Source organism: Anopheles nili, chromosome 2, assembly GCF_943737925.1.
Source record: "Anopheles nili chromosome 2, idAnoNiliSN_F5_01, whole genome shotgun sequence".
Taxonomy (NCBI): domain Eukaryota; kingdom Metazoa; phylum Arthropoda; class Insecta; order Diptera; family Culicidae; genus Anopheles; species Anopheles nili.
In genome coordinates this window covers 71,988,540-72,005,710 of record NC_071291.1, presented here as the reverse complement: position 1 = coordinate 72,005,710, position 17,171 = coordinate 71,988,540, and the positions used below count along the sequence as shown (strand labels likewise).

At 46.8% G+C, this 17,171-nt stretch overlaps 6 protein-coding genes and 1 non-coding gene across 7 annotated transcripts; 3 read left to right on the top strand and 4 right to left on the bottom strand.

Moving 5' to 3' along the window:
- The first annotated feature begins 4,387 nt into the window (after window positions 1-4,387).
- On the top strand, window positions 4,388-4,460 carry Trnaf-gaa (transfer RNA phenylalanine (anticodon GAA)). Its single transcript has one exon. It is a non-coding gene; the product is annotated as a tRNA-Phe (tRNA).
- Window positions 4,461-5,747: 1,287 nt separating this feature from the next.
- Window positions 5,748-6,371, top strand: LOC128730116 (uncharacterized). Its single transcript, XM_053823149.1, has one exon. The coding sequence runs from the start codon at window positions 5,748-5,750 to the stop codon at window positions 6,369-6,371; it is 624 nt and encodes a 207-aa protein (XP_053679124.1).
- A 432-nt stretch (window positions 6,372-6,803) lies between these two features.
- On the bottom strand, window positions 6,804-7,770 carry LOC128731932 (uncharacterized). The gene is made up of 4 exons (XM_053825090.1): window positions 7,675-7,770; window positions 7,522-7,581; window positions 7,276-7,434; window positions 6,804-6,981 (listed from the first exon to the last, which is right to left on the bottom strand). The coding sequence occupies exons 1-4, from the start codon at window positions 7,676-7,678 to the stop codon at window positions 6,878-6,880; spliced, it is 327 nt and encodes a 108-aa protein (XP_053681065.1). The 5' UTR covers window positions 7,679-7,770; the 3' UTR covers window positions 6,804-6,877.
- Window positions 7,771-8,974: 1,204 nt separating this feature from the next.
- On the bottom strand, window positions 8,975-12,403 carry LOC128732028 (cyclic nucleotide-gated cation channel beta-3). Its single transcript, XM_053825187.1, has 6 exons — window positions 11,442-12,403; window positions 11,193-11,377; window positions 10,740-11,125; window positions 10,506-10,655; window positions 10,347-10,431; window positions 8,975-10,272 (listed from the first exon to the last, which is right to left on the bottom strand). Exons 1-6 carry the CDS (start codon window positions 12,401-12,403, stop codon window positions 8,975-8,977), a joined length of 3,066 nt encoding a protein of 1,021 aa, XP_053681162.1.
- Window positions 12,404-13,232: 829 nt separating this feature from the next.
- Window positions 13,233-14,602, bottom strand: LOC128720556 (inactive peptidyl-prolyl cis-trans isomerase shutdown). The gene is made up of 2 exons (XM_053814231.1): window positions 14,562-14,602; window positions 13,233-14,496 (listed from the first exon to the last, which is right to left on the bottom strand). The coding sequence occupies exons 1-2, from the start codon at window positions 14,600-14,602 to the stop codon at window positions 13,233-13,235; spliced, it is 1,305 nt and encodes a 434-aa protein (XP_053670206.1).
- Window positions 14,603-14,892: 290 nt separating this feature from the next.
- On the top strand, window positions 14,893-15,890 carry LOC128730115 (ribose-5-phosphate isomerase). Its single transcript, XM_053823148.1, has 3 exons — window positions 14,893-14,924; window positions 15,044-15,431; window positions 15,501-15,890. Exons 1-3 carry the CDS (start codon window positions 14,893-14,895, stop codon window positions 15,888-15,890), a joined length of 810 nt encoding a protein of 269 aa, XP_053679123.1.
- Window positions 15,891-15,925: 35 nt separating this feature from the next.
- LOC128732221 (protein TEX261) lies at window positions 15,926-16,796 on the bottom strand. The gene is made up of 3 exons (XM_053825393.1): window positions 16,727-16,796; window positions 16,231-16,647; window positions 15,926-16,167 (listed from the first exon to the last, which is right to left on the bottom strand). Exons 1-3 carry the CDS (start codon window positions 16,794-16,796, stop codon window positions 16,049-16,051), a joined length of 606 nt encoding a protein of 201 aa, XP_053681368.1. The 3' UTR covers window positions 15,926-16,048.
- Between the last annotated feature and the right edge of the window lie 375 nt (window positions 16,797-17,171).

The following is a 17,171-nucleotide window of genomic DNA, read 5'->3' as shown; positions in this document are numbered from 1 at the left end:
GTCGTTGTTGCCGCAAGCTAGAACGTTTTATGATGCTTCCTATTTTTTTAAACATGCCATACTTAATTAGAAACAGCACAATGTGATGGACATGTATTAAGGATGAAAGGAACCATTGCATGATTTCGCTCGTGAGACGCGTGAAATGAAAGCAATTATTCACAAAATTATGACGATTCACACTACAGACGGAGCACTCACCACGCTCATGCCACCTCGAAACGCTGGGCGATTCATTTTGGATGTTTTTTGTAACTTGTTTTCAATGAATGGAAGTAATCAAATGTCCATCAATCCAAATGACACTCTATAATAAATCGTGGCTTTTTTATTTTCTCCTCGCAGCCAAGGTTAGCAACGTTAATAAACTTTACTTCAAACGGTTCAAACGGTGAACGTTTCTTTTCACTTTCAAGCAGGCCCTAAGTGTTCCACATCCTATGCCAAGATGCCGATAGTTCCGATCGTAGTGATAGCTCGTGCTGAACTGAAAAGCATGTTCAATTGTTTTTCGAACCACACCTTGAGGGAGCATCGCATACACAAACACATCCTTCAAGGATCGGTATGAAAAACAAGAAAAACAAATTCTCGCGAACGAGTTCATAATCAAAAAATCACAAACACATCATACCTCGGTGGTAGGCATTTATTTTTATCCATTCATTATCGCACTATCATGCCATACCATGGCGGGCAAAGCTGCAAAGCAACTCAATGGACAGGATTCGGGTGCTATCCTGGTATCAACACGGGCGTTCGATACCGCTGTGTTGACGGCAAGCATCACCAGTCACGATGATTGTACGACAAGCTTCAGGATATGGTTTTTCTTTTTGGGAAGTCGCTGCAATACCTTGCCAGGCGGGCCCACAAAGCAGCCCCACCCGGTGGGCTCGATTATCGATATAATGCTGGCGTGCAATTAGCTATAGATTCATGCGCAACGATTACCCTGGAAAGGTTGGTCAGAAACTCCGACCACCGGCTGTTGCTTGAGCTTGCGGACGATTAAAAGTTTCTTCAAGGAATCTTGTTTCCTGCGATAATCAAAACCGAACGAGTTTGATAATCGATACGTTGTGCTGTTGTTACCAGTGAATGGAAAGTGAAAACTGTGTTTCAGTCGTCTTTTAGCTGATTATTTTTGAGTCGCTGCCTGTTGGCGGTAACAACTGAACATTTTGGACCATCGCTTGGATGGAAGAATGAATGGAGTTATTGAATAACGATAGGAAAAGCCACTCTTTTTTTCAGTATCAGATCGTTGCACCATTTCAACATAAATTCCTCCAAATGTGCCTCATAACTGCTGGTTTTGTCTGAGTCACACGAAACCGTGAATATTCCACATAGATCATATCGCACGGCGTAATAACTTCCGACAGGCAGAAACACCCACCACTAATGGCCAGTTGCAACCGCACGACAGCTACTAAAAGATATGCCACCTTACGAGCCCATTATCCAATCAGTAAATCATTGAATTCGTTACAAATAGCACGCACGTGTAGCACGGTAGCACGTGTGCGCTGACACTACGGCTGCTGGTTGGGGATATGAATCACCGAAAAAAAAAACATCCACACCCCGCAAACGTTGAGTTAAACAGCCCGACCGAACGACGGCCCCAACACGCAACATAGCTTTGATTTTGAAGGCATCACCGGTGCCACACGGTATCCTTTCTGCCGATCTACATGTCTGTCTTCACCCGGACAGAGCGCTCCTAGAACTGCGAATAAGTTGGGTTTACATGTAATAAAATGCATACGTTACGGCTACCGCTTGCGATGTACGACGGGAAGACAACAAAACGGCAAGCACGAGGTTACTAACAGGTTGAAGACTTCATTTGAACCGTGATATCACCAACAGGATGAGGGAGCGCAACTTTCGGATGCTTTTCAGGATCGGTTCTCATTAGAGGTTGTAATCACTGTCGAAATTTGCTTGACATTTCATGGCTTGCTCTTTTCTGCACATTTTAATTCTTGATAGATGCTTTGCGATATTGCGCGTTCCTCATATCCAATCACTGTCGTTAGAACCTGGCCCCAAAACACGGGCTGTAAATAATTGGTAATCACACTACAGCTCACAGCTTTACTATCCACGGATGTTGACCGGGGTCTTAATTCCTTCCGGCACACACTACACCGTATCCACTGCCCAGTACACTACATTTTGAGCGTTTCTCCTGAGTTACAACCGCGTGTCCGTCGCGTACACCGTTTGGAAAAGAACTGCCTTTCGCCAAACAAATTCGGTTCGTGGTTCCCTGTGGCCTGCGGTTGGTTTACTAGCTACCGATCGCTAGCCGAACGGCAACTTTCGAAACTCCCGAGCGACATTCAGTAACGTGCCACAACACGTGCCAAATCGGCGTTCCACGTTTCCCTCATCAACCGCAGGCCAACCGCACCGTTGTCAAGTAGCTTCCTTGGCAATTTGCTTTTATTGTCCTCATCTTTCAATCAGAAATTCCTTTACGCTGAAAGTCTTGTGCTCTCTCTACAATTCGCTGGTTGTTTAGGTAATGTCGTGATATATAACTGCTCATCGTCTTGCTATTTATAAGAATCATGTCGGTCGAGCGATTCTAATGATATTATCTTACCTGTAACATGTGACATTATACGTAAAGACACACTCTAGATCCATTCCGTGACCTCTTTCTTCGTTTGTCGCAGCTAGTTTACCTAAATTCAAAACAATTTTTTACCTAGCCCCTCCAGAGGAAAGCCCGTAGAAGCTCTGGTCGAATGAAATTCATTTCGGTACAGTATTGATTAGACAAATATAATTTCAACACGGACCAACCAAACCCGATAATAATGCTAAACCACGAAGGGCGACTCAAAAACGAAACCCAGCACTGCTACTGCAAAAAAGGGGGACAGCAAGGAGCTGGTAATTTGCCGTGCTCAGGCTCACCTTCCATCCCTTACCAATCGGTCCGACCCAATCCACTGGAGTGAAATTCATCAGACGAAAAAGTTTATAATTTTCATTACCCAGTCAATCGTTCGGCATGCAAACGCTCCTTCGGTTTCTTCAGCTCGGTCGGGCTGTAGTCTGGTCTGGAGAATTATGGCCAAGTTTAGTGCGGGAGTTTGGCACGAACGTCCTGGAAACAATGGTCGTCCTGCCGTCCTCGTCACATGCCCGCTCAGTGGAGGTTGAGGAACCGGGGACTCTTCATTTCGAAGCTTATGGCCAAAGTTTCCACTTTCGACAACCGCTTGTCGTTGTTCCTGAAGGTGGAAAGCGAAGAAACACGCTGGTAGCTTAGTGTGCCAATAGCTCTGCAGAATAAATAAGTTATGACGCGCTGCTGAACCGGCGAGGGACGATGGGGGAAATGGATGACATAAGAACTTCAACAATTCCAACCGATTACGGGCAGGACTTGGGCATAGCTTCTTCATCCTTATTGGAGTTTAAATGTCCGGAAGGGTTTTTTAGTGCCTCCAGTCATGAAACTACGACCGCAAGTGATTAGTTTGCGGGCAGGAATCTATCATGCGATTGTTAACTTCTGCTGCACTTGATCCTTGTTCTTGTATAATTGAACTAGGTGTCGATGTGGGTACACCAGCTGTATCGTGAACGGAAACGCTTTTCATAGGGGTCAGAATTACCGTAGAAACTCTTCGCAAAAGCACACGTGTTCGGATTCGCCAAAACAAGAAACGGTGACCTCCAATTTGGTTGGATTCAAAGTTGAAAGTCACGGACCTAACCCTCAAGCCCTGGCCTCGAATACCGCGCCATCGGGCGCGCTGGGTCGAGCTATGTGATGGATGTCAGTGTGGATGGATGCAAAATTCAAGCATAAATTTCAACAAACCGGGGCAAAAAAAGGAAGGAAAAAACATCAACAGTGTGCAAGCGCGATGTCAAGGACGACGTCTCGTCCATGCCATCTGTTCGGTTCGACGAGCGGCATAGTAGGCTGCAATAAAACCTTACGTCAGCAGCACTGATAGCGGCGGGTCGTTATGCATGAATTTGTATATTTAGGGGCTCAAACAACATGCCCAAATCAATTGCTGAATTTTGGCTATAAACTGTATTGGATTGATTATTTTATAGCCAAAGAACCAGAAGAGAAAAGCTTAAATGGGCTCGTATTAAAATAATCGATTGAATACGTTTCCATTTTGCAGATTAACGTTTATGGACTGCTCGCGTAATAGCATGATAATGTTGCAACTTGCGCTAATATGTATCGCAAAGCGCCGCCCGTGATAATAGCATTACGAATCATAACAGATTCATATTTAAATAAACATTCGCGAGAAGCATTACGATTGCACAAATGCACTGCTAGATTTATGGTCATGTCCATCAGACCCAAGCATCAATGCAAATCACACTACGAGCCGAAATAGCTCAGTTGGGAGAGCGTTAGACTGAAGATCTAAAGGTCCCCGGTTCAATCCCGGGTTTCGGCAGCTAAGCTATAAGAATAAGGAAGGATAAGGGGAAAGTGTACTTGTTCTTTTTTATCATGCATGAATGATCAACGTCCATCACGAACCAGCTTTTTTCTAGCCCCTCTATGAGCTATCACTCTTCGATTTAGTACTGAAGCGGTAGAATATCAATTTGGAAGGAAAAGATTGTCAACCATTGGTTTTTATCACCTTATTACAAATTTGCATATTTTATTGAATAATCTCTCATTGCAACGATACTGCATAAAGAGAGCTCCTTCTCGATCACTACGATCGGGTAACGATCAATCACCGATAATAAGCACAAGCATTAATTTTTCACATGAGACGGAGATCAGGGAATCGATACTACATAATCATGACTTCCTGGCCATGAACACAGGCTCAAGGCGTTAATTCGTTTTTGTAGAAGTCAATTTATTTTCACGTCCAATACATGTTGGATCTTGGCAGATGCTTCGACTAGAAATGGATATGTTCGCATTAAAAAAAATAAAATGGTATCAAAAAAGCCAAACGCTTCCATACCGGCCTAAGAAATGTCATTGCCCAGAAATGCCAAGAAATGGTCGAATCTGGCTTAATTTCCATGCACTAATGTGGCCTCCCAGAACGGGTTCCCAGCATGTCCCGAATGAGCCACGATCTCATGTGGGTCCTTTTTCTTGAGGTTTCTTGTCACCGCCGTCCGGTGCTAAAGCGGCTTCGCGCGTGATTCTGGGATGCTATAATTTATGCACTAACGATCTGCGCGCCACATTATTATGCGCATGTTGGCTGCGATGGTTGCGGAGACTGTCTTCCTCACGGGTATGGTAAGCGGTTGTTATCTTCCCTACCCGTCCCGGCGGTCTGACTGGAGCGGGCCCGGCGTCCAACGATGGTTGGCGGATGACCTCGACCGAGACCGTGGCAGATGAGGACGGTCTTGGGTCAGACCGGGTCGGCAACGTCGCTGGAGGCACCTTCTTCGCACGCAGCAAAGCTAGTTCATCGAACCAGTCGTCGCATTCTTGGATTCTCGTAGAAAGCGAAACTTGTTCTACTCCCCCAAACAGGTTAGGGAAACTGGGGGCGTTGGGGTTTCGGGTGGAAAACCTGCTCGCCGTTGCGCAAATCGCACATCCGCACCGGGCATTGATGCGACCTTATCCACAAAGTTGCATTATAAATAGGTCAGTCCGGAAAAGTGGCAAAGTTAGTCCCAGTTTGGCAGTCGTCGCGAATCCAGCAGAGCAACGTTTTAAAGGCAGCGTTTTTCCACGCAGAACCCGGTGAACGAAGATGGTACTATCTACAGTGCGCACTGCCACTCTGCTGGTGCTGGTGTTGGCCACCGTCGTGGTCCAGAGTGCTCCACCGAAGAAGTTTCCCTTCACAAGACCGCGTGCCGTCGAACCGGAACCGGAACCAGTAGAGCGATCGAGTGTCGACCAAGAGCAGTCCGCTACGTCAGAGACGGAAGCTCCCGAGGGCAGTGAGGAAACATTGGAGAAGATCCAAGCCAAATCCGCCCAGTACGCGTACAACACTTCCGTGAATGATACGATCAACGATCATACGATCACGCGTCAGGAGGAACGGAACGGATTGTCACTGAAAGGCATGTACTCGTACAGTGATGGGTTCTTCAAGCGCACAGTCCACTACGTGGCGGATGATAAAGGATACCGGGTGGTGAAGGAGATCAACATTCCGATCGGGAATGGGCCGCAGGTCGACCCGAATGGTAAGGCGGATGTGTCATCATCGTTGACGGGATCGTACTCCATCACTGCTGAAGACATTGCCAAACCGAGCCGGAAGGGTGTACCGGTCGAATCGGAAGAGCCACAGTCGGCTGAGGCACCATCCTCCGAGGAGCAGTCGGCGGAAGACGATGCTGAATCGAACGAAGAAAAGGATTAAAATGCGAACGCGTTTGGGGTTGTAATAAAGATCACGTGTTATTTATCAACGTATTTATTTGTTCCTTACCATTTTACCAACAGGATCTAGGATTGCGCAGCGTTGTTGAGTGAATTTCAACAGCAATTTCAACATGCAAATAGAGTAATCAAAGTAAACGATCTTTAGCTGAAAGTAAAACAAACGGAATCTATGACCACTTGACATATAACCATTAATTTATAACCTTCTACCTACCTATAATCCTCTACCTACATAACCAACATAGTATTGCGGTATTTTTTTCGGATGTTGCATTTAAAAACCCGTCAATGCCAAACGGCAAACTGAAGGAGATAATTTTAAGGTCCAAGGGCCATTCAATATGCTGATTGGTCATAAACCATGTGTCGTTACATGGCAGACATAAAAATACCTGGGTTTCAAGGTTGTTTTCAAATGAAGTAAACTCTGAAGTTTATTGCTGTTTCAAATTTTACACCATAAATTCACTTCTTCGAACGTTCTCAGGCACGGACACACTTGGGGCGTTTGTTCGCATCAGTTCCACACTTTTCGAACGAGTTGCACTTTGTGTTACCACAGTACGAGCCAGAACCGCCGGAAGCATCTGCATTGAGTAGTAGAGTTTTTGTTTCCAAACATCGGGATGAATTCATGTGAAAGATTTCGAAAATACATTACACGTAAATTAACCAGTTGTGAATGAGCAGTTAAGGGTAGAGTAGAATTTGTCTCATAACCTTATAACCTAACGTGCCGATTACATTACCAATTTGTTGATCAATCTATAAAGCGGTCAATTTCGTCAACTGGTTAATCGTGCGAAACCGACGATCAGCGATCTGTTCTCCCTTAAGGAGCCCGCCTAGGGGAGGGCTAACTAGGTCAAGCGATTACTTACATTTATCACTGCTCTGCTTCAGTTTACTGCGCTCGACGCAGGATTTGCGATTGCACGAGTTCGAGCAGCATTTGCCGCCAATGTCGGCGCAATCGCGATCGGTCTGGCAAGTAGGCGAACAGGACGCCACCTTTGATGCCAACGGGCATTCACCTCCAGCTGTAGGAGTACACGAATTGCACGAGAATTTGTGGGTAAATTTTTGGGTTTCAAAAAACAAAAGATCCATGTATCAACCCAACTTACTGGCTGCTTCCGCAACGATCACACACAGCACAAAGGTCAGAGCAAGTACGGCGAGCTTAGCTGTGGAGCAATGGAAAATTTAATACCGTGGGAACGGTTGAGTCTCAAAAAGCCCTCTTCAACTCCGTACATGCCCGGAAATATGTAACGTACCCATGTTGATGCAATTGTTTCTCAGTACAACGATCGAGAACCGGTACGACGTTGGTAGGTGTTGTCCGGAGGGTAACGATTTACTTCCAACAAGAGTTTACGATAGACTGAACCGCACGAAGCTCAAACGGCCGGAGATAACTTGCAAGACGCACTGGAAATCGCTCCCTCCTCCGAGATCCGGACCAGTAACTATGGGAAAGATTGTTTGCCATGGCCAAAGCGAACCTTTTCCGTGTGGTTTTCAAAATGAATCTCTGTCTCCTTCTACCAACGTTAGGTCGTTTAGATCATCGCATGGTGTCATCGATTGGTCCGACCTTTCTCGAGATCATACCTCACTGTACGCCCGTGGCAGCCTGTAATAAATATTCCTCCCCGATCCTCGTTCAAACGATCCGGATCATTAACTACAAAACAGGTTTTCTCCCTGCATCACAGCCGCAAAACGTGCCGTGTTCAAATATGACACGGGATTTATTGGTTGCCCACTTCACATTCAAAGACAAACAGTTTTATTTAAATAAAGTTTATTCAACATCATTAGAACGGGGAATGGCACGGCATTTCATGCGTAACATACATCGAAACGAGTCTAAACAATTAATTTTCTATGCTTCGCTATCTTTTGGTAAATGTAACCAAATGACATTAAAAACGTTTATCAATCTTGCATCACGTGTTCCCGGCATTGTCCCGGCCCTGTAAAGTCCTTTCATCAAAGGCCAGCCAAAGTTCATTTCCCGATCCAGGGGCTCTGTTGCATCCCCACCCTCCGAAGGCATTCGTCGTTAATTGTGTGGATTTCATTGAAGACGTTGACTATCACCGATCGTCGATCACGTTTGCATAACTCACAGTTTACTACGATTGCATGGCGTGCTGTTCGGTACCTTCTCCGCCTTCGCAACGTGGCGCTAATTTATTGCACCGCGCAATATACATCCGACAAGCACGCGCGCACCCTTCGTACGCCAGAGACCTTCACATTGATTTTACGATACGCAAAACGGCCAAACCATCGGTGGCTGTGGACGTCATCTGAAGGACGAAGAACGACTTCCAGTTGGTTGAGTTTTACGCTGCAAGTTATTAATTTAACGTTCGTTGTGGTGCTGACGATTAAAACAGTAGATCCATCCAATCACATCGTTCTAGTACACTGATCGTTTTACATCGCAAACGAAGCTATAGGAATGATTTACGGCACATCAACACGTGTTGCGCTAAATGGGATAGTTCTTACAACAAAGATGCCTTGGGGCAAACATTGTGCGGCTAATCAACGGCTAGTGGCCATTCAAACGGGGGACTTTTCCTGACTGTCGTACTCATCCTTGGAGAGTTCGTGCAGTAGCTTGTACTTTTCCGCATCCGTCAGATTGATGTAGCTGTTGTTTTCCATCAGCTCCTTCTTGATGCTGTACACCAAATCGCAGGGTAGCTCCACGTTCTTCTCGTTCTCGATCTGCACCTCGGTGATGTGTTTGATCTCGACGCTACGAATCGATGCCGTTTCATCCTGGTTTGGTTCCGCTATCGTGCCTAGCTGTTCGTCCTGTTCTTCTATGCCATCCTTGGCACCACCGTCATCCGTTTCGAGCGTTTTAAAGCCCTGCATCAGCAGTTGTACGGCCGCGGATTCGTGTGGAAGCGCCTGGATGACCGTTTTAAGCAGCTTCGGTGAGGTGGGAGGATCCGGTGGATTCCGTATGACCACATCCACCTCGCTATCCTTTGTGTCGATGCTTTGCTGCGATTCCGCCTTTTCCCGGGCGGCGTTCTTCCGCATCAGGCTCTTGGCACGCTTCTTCAGAATGGCCTGAGCGTTCGGGTAGTACACGATGGCCTCATTAAGGTCCGATTTTGACAGCACAAACAGATTCGAGAATCCTTTCGAGCGGACATCAGCGGTACGTCGGTTCCCTTCAGCGCCATTTATCGCCAGCAGACTTATCTCACCAAACACAGACCCCTCGTAGAGTGTCGCAAGCACCACGTCGTTTCGGGGTCCTCCCATGACCTGCACTTGGCCCGTCTTTACGATGTACATCTCCTTACCAACCTCACCCTTCCGGCACACGTAGTCCCCGGGAAGGAAGGTGACGGAGCGCAATTTCAGGACCAATTCGCGCAATAGCGCCTCCTCACAATCGGCAAACAGCTGCACCTTCGAGAGGGTTTGAATATGCACCGAGATGGCGATATCGGTCTTGAGATTCGCCGGCAACGCATCCATGATGTGCGTTTCGTCCAAGCACTTCTGCTGTTCCCAGGTGAAGGTGAACCACATTTTGACGCGTCGCTGCAAATCCGTTGGTAGGTTTAACCGGCGCATGTACTCCAGCGTTTCGTCGACTAGCTGCTTGTACTCGGACTTGGACCGGGTTGCCGTCGCGATGATGTCCCGGATCTGGCCAATTAGCAGGGCGAACACGAACACACCCATCAGCCAGGCGGCCGTCATGAACATCAGTTCTCCTTCCTTCTCCGGTTTTGGGTTTTTGCCGATCGAAGTGGCCGTTTTGGTGGCAAACGCGAAACACCGCACGTACGCGTGGCCCTTGTTGTTGAAGACCCACCGGTTCGAGCCGAGCCCTACACCGACGTGGGAGAATGATTATTCTAAAAGTCTGTTTTATATGCAGGGGGTTTCACCCTTTCGAACTCACCTTGATAGGCGCTGTACGCATAGTAGGCACACGCTGTCAGGTGAATCATGTACAGCATGTACGTTAGTGTCTTGACCACGCGAATCTAGACAGAAGAGACCGTTAAATTCGTACGGATTTTCGAGGATAGCCTTTTGCTTTCAACACTTAAATACTTACAATGTGCGGTGATGAGATTACGCGATCGATTAGCTTGAAAAACTCCCAGAAACTTTGGATTTTCAGGAGCCTCGGTGCACGAAACACGACATGTTCGGTTCCAAAGCGCAGGTACAGCAAATCCAGTGGAACCAACGCGAGTAAATCCATCTTTGGAGAGTGGAAAGGAGAGATCGTTTTCAGGTCTGTTCCGATAGCGACCACCCAGCAGGCCGAACGAGCTTAAACCCTCACCTTAAACTGCAGCTTGCGCATATAGTTCTTGCGCGTCAGGTTCTTATCCTTCACCCAGAACCCCTCGTACAGGTACATCAGCCGGTGCTTCACGAACAGTATATCCAGCAGGTAGATCACGTCCGCGCAGATGTCCATCGCTATCCAGTATTTGGTGTTTTCCGGCGTTTGATACGGAAAGGACGATCTCAGCGGTATGACCCAAGCGTTGTACAGGAACGACAGGGACACGATAAACAGCCACGCGATGTAGAACTTTCCCTGCGGATCGAGCACGTTATCCCTGCGCCCACCGCAGCAGAAGATCGGACAGAACAGGTAGTGACTACAGCCGGCCGTTTCGGTGGTCGATTGAAGCGTTAAGGCGGAGTTTTGTATCGCTCGTTCTGGGGAGGAGAAAACATTTTTAAGGACCTGTGTGAGTCAGGCAGAAAGCGACCCGATTTTCCTTACGGTTTACGCTGTGCTTCTGCATGGATGGAGCCGTGGAAGGAGCACTGGCACTGCTGGACGGTGTAGGAGGAATCTCGAGCTTGCTGCGCATTTTACGCGTACGTTCCGAGAACCGGCTGGCCAGGTGGCGCAGCCTTACGGTGACGAAATCGTTCCCATTTACTGGCGCCATTTCCAAAGGACTCCTGTAAAGAGTACATTAATCATTTCTGGCACACATCCTGAGACGGTTTGTCATCCTATACTTACGTCGAATTTCGTCTATCTTCTATCGGTTCTACGGAAACTGCGTTCGCGTCGTCAAGGTGCAGATCGCTGTCTCCGCAATGCCGTTCTTGGGCTTCAGACCCATTTTGGTAGCTTTGAATCAGCGATGATGGTGGCGGAGGTTCATCCTCGCACAGTGACGTCCCGGCTGACTCCGTGACGCACATCTGCAAGCTCTCGACAGGCGTATCGACGGAACTGGACCGAGATTCCAGTCCATCCTGCTCACCCATCGTGTAATGCTGATGTTCCAGCTTCACCAGCATGTTGCTCTCATCGTTGATGATGCGCTTGACCAGCTCGTGCGTGCTCCTTAAATTGGACACCGCATTTTCCGCCTCCTGGCAACCGATCTTTCCGTTTCGAAAGTAAAGCTTGGACTTGTAGCCACCCTTCGGACTGAACGATTTGATGCGACGCTTTTGCGTGATGTTCACCTTGTAGGTCGGAGAACGCACTCCTTTTTTCTGTCCGTTCTGCGACGAACTGACCGTCCGATTGAAGCACTTCTTCGTAGGACTGCATTTGCTGCGTATCAGTTGCATGGTTCGTTCCGCCGCCTTGCGCTGCCGTTCCCGCAACGTCAGCTGTTCATCCTGTTCGCGTTCCCGGCGCAAGATGTCCTCGGTCACGCTGATGAAATCCTCCAGCTCGCGAATGTCCTTCGAGATCTCTTCGAGGCTTTTGTGCAGTTTAACCTCATCGCGGCTGCTTGTTCGGGCTAGCGCTCCACTGGAACCACTCGTCCAGGCCGGTTGGCCTGGGATAACCGACCTGGAACCAAACCGACCGTACCCGGTTCCGTTGCCAGCCCGCGACCAGCCAGCGTACGGTGACAGGCAAGGTGGAGGTGACCTTGGCGGCCAGCCACCATCGATGGAGAGGACCGTTTCCGACCGGGAACGGTTTGCGTGCTCGACGCCCAACGGCGCGGAGGTGGACATCGTGAACGACGGCGAACGACTAACCGCGGGAACGTTGAATGCAAATGCTCGAGGCTTTTCAGTTTAGACTTTACACCACATCACTGCTCACCGTTGATGGCCGTGCTGTTGGCAATATCACCACTCTATATGGCGCACTCGCGCTGTGCGATTCCAATCGTGTATGCTCGAGGCTAACGACGGACAACAGCTGAATATAAATTACACGTTTTTAGAGGCCAACACGATGCAACGACGTTATTCGTGGAGTTTGTGAATTCGGCCCTAACAGTGATGAAGCAAAATCGATAACAGACAGAAGCACGCGCTCACCTCATTGATATCCTTGCAAGGGAGTAATAGGACACCGTTTACTCGAGACAATTGTCCTTTTCACATTTCGACTGTCTGTGAAAAAGATGCCAATAAGGACCGCACATTGGCACCGTGCTAGTGCGCATGACGCCCAAACTAGCCGAGGGAGCGGCTTTGCTCGGGAGGATGCAGGCAAGCGGCATGTGTTTATTTACCAGGCAGTTCGAGGCAATGCAATTATGGTACATTCTCATAATTTACTTGCCTAATTCTGCATTGCTTAATTAGTTTCGTTACCAACTAAGTTATTTCGGTTAAAGCATAAGTCTTTCAAGGGTGGTTTCTTGGGTTGTACTTGATTTTTAATTTCGTAGCCAACAGAAAACTATTACAAAATATAAAAAATACTTGTGTAAGTAAATTTAAACATCATTTCGGTTATCATTAATCTTATGGAAATGGGAATGAAAATTTTTAGAAACGCATATAACAGAATAAAGGAAAACAAACTGATACGAATTTATCGCTCAGTACGTTACTTTTGAAATTTATAATGTTTTTTGTTGTCGGTAACGTGAATGTTTAGCTTAAGATTAAACTCATCCGCCAGAGAGTGCATAATCGAGACCTCTTTTTCTGACAGCGCATCTGGTAGTGATAGTACGTTACACTTTTCGTCGTCCAGAAACAGCTTCAACGATTCCTTCAAGTCTTTCACAAAGGCATTCTCGTCGTGCGATATTTCTTTCTGTTTGCTGGTCGCAATCCCTAGTGCACGGGACCAAATTTGTTTCTCCTCCATTTTGTACTTTTTCGAGCTCTCGTCCAGCGCCTTCAGGACCAGTTGAATGTTCTCGTCACGTGGTTCCAACTTTTGCGCACGTAACAAACACCGGCGAGCGCGATCGAATTCGCCCAACTTGTACAGTGCTTTGCCCTCTTGGTACAGTATCTTTACATGCTCATTGATATTACATAAATTACGCAGCTCGTTTACCATCCGGCATGCATCTTTCGGTTGCTCCTTGTGGTTGTAACACACGGCCAGACTAGTGTAAAGCGCAATCAGCGTGGCTTGTTGCTCCTTTTGTTCCGCCTCGTCCTTCAACTGGCACATCTGCAACGTATCGACCGCCTTCAGGTATTTGCTTATAGCATTCGGCAGTAGATTACGTTTGAAACAATGCTTTGCGTACTGGCGAGTTTGTTCCACGAGCTGCTTTACCGTTCCGAACGGAATTGGTTTGCTCTCGTCGAGGGAATCTAACGCATTCTCAGACCCGACCTCTGTGTAGCTTATCACGCGTATCACGAACAACCCATCTGCTTTAGGTTTAACGCGCGGTGGACATCCCACTTCGCCAAATAACAGATGGTAGGATATGAGAAACTGCGACTCCTCGTTGTTGCACATCGTCTGTATGGCCTGGTCTAACCCAGGCAGCACGTCCGGTGCTCCTAGGGTGTATCGAAACGGTTTGTTACGCAACGTCGTGGAGTCGAACGGTTTTGTCTCCTTTTCGAAGAAAGCATTATAGTCGATGGCAACGCGGATGTTCCCCGATAACGGCTCACCGACTCCCGATTGCATGACACGCTTGTACATGTGCTCGGACAACTGCACCATCTCTTGCCGCAACTCATCGAAGCTCCTGGTCCAAGGAGTAAGCAGTTGTTTGTACTTTTCTTCATCCTCGTCCGCGCTGCCGTAATCGTCGTCGATGAAGTACTCCTCGCCCTGGTTGTCATCTTTGAAGTCAGTGTCTATTTGGAATTCTGCTCCTCCGTTGAGCAGGTCACTGAAACGCGAAACAAGTATTACTAATCCACTGCATTTGGGAGGCTGTTGTTAGTAGGTTCTTACCCAATGTTGATCGGTGATTTCAGTGAGCTTCCGTTTTCCATTACTGCTTCGTAATGCACACTCAGCTTCCTCGTGTTTCATGCAAATGGTGGATAACACTATAAAATATGTTGTAAGGTAAACAGAAGCCAGCCCGAACAGGTTGTCAAAAAAGCCGGCACCCTTTTGCTGGCAGGCATGGCAAATACCAGCAATTTACAACAAAAATCTACAATTTATGTATTGTTTACTTAGAGTTAAAGAAATTTATTGCTTGTATTTCTTTTTTGTATGTTTTGCTATGCGAATAACACTTAGAATATGCAAAATGTGAGCTTAAAAGGTCAACGAAATGTCGGAGCTGAAAACAGGTTCGACACCACTGTATGGAAGCAAGAGGACTGTCAAAAGCAAAACGATCGTGATCGCGATAGGCAAAACCGGAAATCCTGGCACATGTTTTGGCACTACTTACGATCACTTTCTCCATTCTTCTTCAGCAGTACAAAAGTGCAGCGTTTACAAAACTGCTTAAACAGAGTGGAAAGTGTTGCGTACTCTTCTCGAACCGGAATGTCACTGGAAGATGCTAAACGTTGTGCGGCATATAAAGCGGTTGATGAGTACGTTAAGGATAACAGCGTCATCGGTGTAGGTTCGGGATCAACTGTTGTCTACGCGGTGCATCGTTTGGCAGAGCGAGTAAAAAAGGAGAATTTGAAGCTGGTTTGTGTACCAACTAGTTTCCAGGCCCGGCAGCTCATCGTGGAGCACGGGTTGGTACTCGGTGACCTGGAGTGTAATCCTCGGCTGGATTGTGCTATTGATGGAGCTGATGAAGTGGATTCAAAAATGGTTTTGATAAAGGGTGGAGGAGGGTGCTTGTTACAGGTATGGAGTTCTTTAAACATCATCACACACTGATCCTTAAAATTAAATTAATATCGTACACTTCGATAGGAAAAGATTGTGGCATCCTGTGCCGACCGATTGGTGGTTATTGCTGATTACACGAAAGATTCTACTAAGCTTGGCCAGCAGTACCGTAAGGGCATTCCAATCGAGGTTGTTCCGATGGCTTACGTACCTATACGGAACAGAATTATGACCCAATTCGGTGGCAGCCTGAAGTTGAGAATGGCTGTGGCGAAAGCTGGCCCGGTCGTCACAGACAACGCTAATTTTATCTTGGATTGGAATTTTGATTCAGATAAAGAGCATGACTGGGATGCGGTAAACCGTGAGATTATGATGATGCCTGGAGTTGTAGACACCGGCCTATTTGTCGGTATGGCTACGAAGGCTTATTTTGGACAAAGCGATGGCACTGTTACAGAACGGAGTGCATAATCCTCTAACAACTGAGTACATTCTTTTATGGCGTTGTTTATTATTCATGTGATGTTTTTTCGGTCATAATAAATATAAATAAAAACAATTAAACCAGTGCTATCGTACAAAAGTAGTTAGTCGATCATAGCGACAGTACGTCGAAGCAAATGTTCGATTTAGAATGCCTTCTTATTACGCTCAGGGAGCAGAGTTTCCTTGGCGTAACTGAACAGTGAAAGTAATCCCATTTTTTTCCGGCTGGAAAAGTAATTCGTTACTACATCGTCATTTCCACCTGAAATGAGAGAAGGTGATACGTTGTCATCGAAATACGGAGTGATATATGGGTAAAACTTACCGAGTAAGTGTGTTCGTTCGTTGGTGCTAGTCGGTAGTACGTTGTCGTTTGCCGAAAGCGACACGAACAATGCGAATGGTACGAGCCATAAGCAAAGCGTAAAGTACGCCAGTATCTCTGAAAATGTATGGTACTGCAGCTGGAAGTATACGAATGCTAGATAGTGGTTCACGATCAACAGCAACACCGCACCCAGAAATCCAGGCGATAGAAACCGCACATAAGGAAAGTCAGTCAGTATGAGTGCATGCAGCAGTTGAGCGCCGAGCCCGCAGAGCAGCATTGGCCATGGAAACGGCTCCGTAAAGATGAAAATCACATAGAGACCGGCTGTGATTGCCACCATCCACCTGATAGCTTTCTTAGCAATCACCGTGTACTCCTCTACCAATTCAGCTAGGTAGTACAGACCAGCGGCTGTAAGTAAACAGTAGCACAGGTGCGTTAAATGGCTGCGTTCCAAAAATTAATAACTGCCTTGGCGCTATTTACGTACCTATCGAAACGATTACGAAGCAAATTTGCACTAACACCGAAACGTAGCTCAGCAAACCGAGGAAGGACATTTTGCTATTTGGGCGAGTTGGCTAACTTTCGAACAGAAGCTGTGCAGAGCTGGTCCGAGAAGAAAAGGTCTATTGAGCAAAGCTCACGTCAGCATTATTTTATTACCACACACTACTATTTCGTTGTTGCATGCGTAATGAAATTAGGATCCTTTTCTGCGTTTTTTTTATGAAACGTACACAACAACTCGCGCTGTTGACAGTAATATGCCATCAAAACAAAAATCCCTTCGGAAACCATCAGGATGAAATGATGGTAAACAACTCCCTTTGGAATTGTGCGTCAGTACGAATAATGCAGGTTAGCTCTTTTCATTTAATGCATTCAATGACTGCAACAAGTCATAAATCAATATGATGAATGAAAGTGCAGGA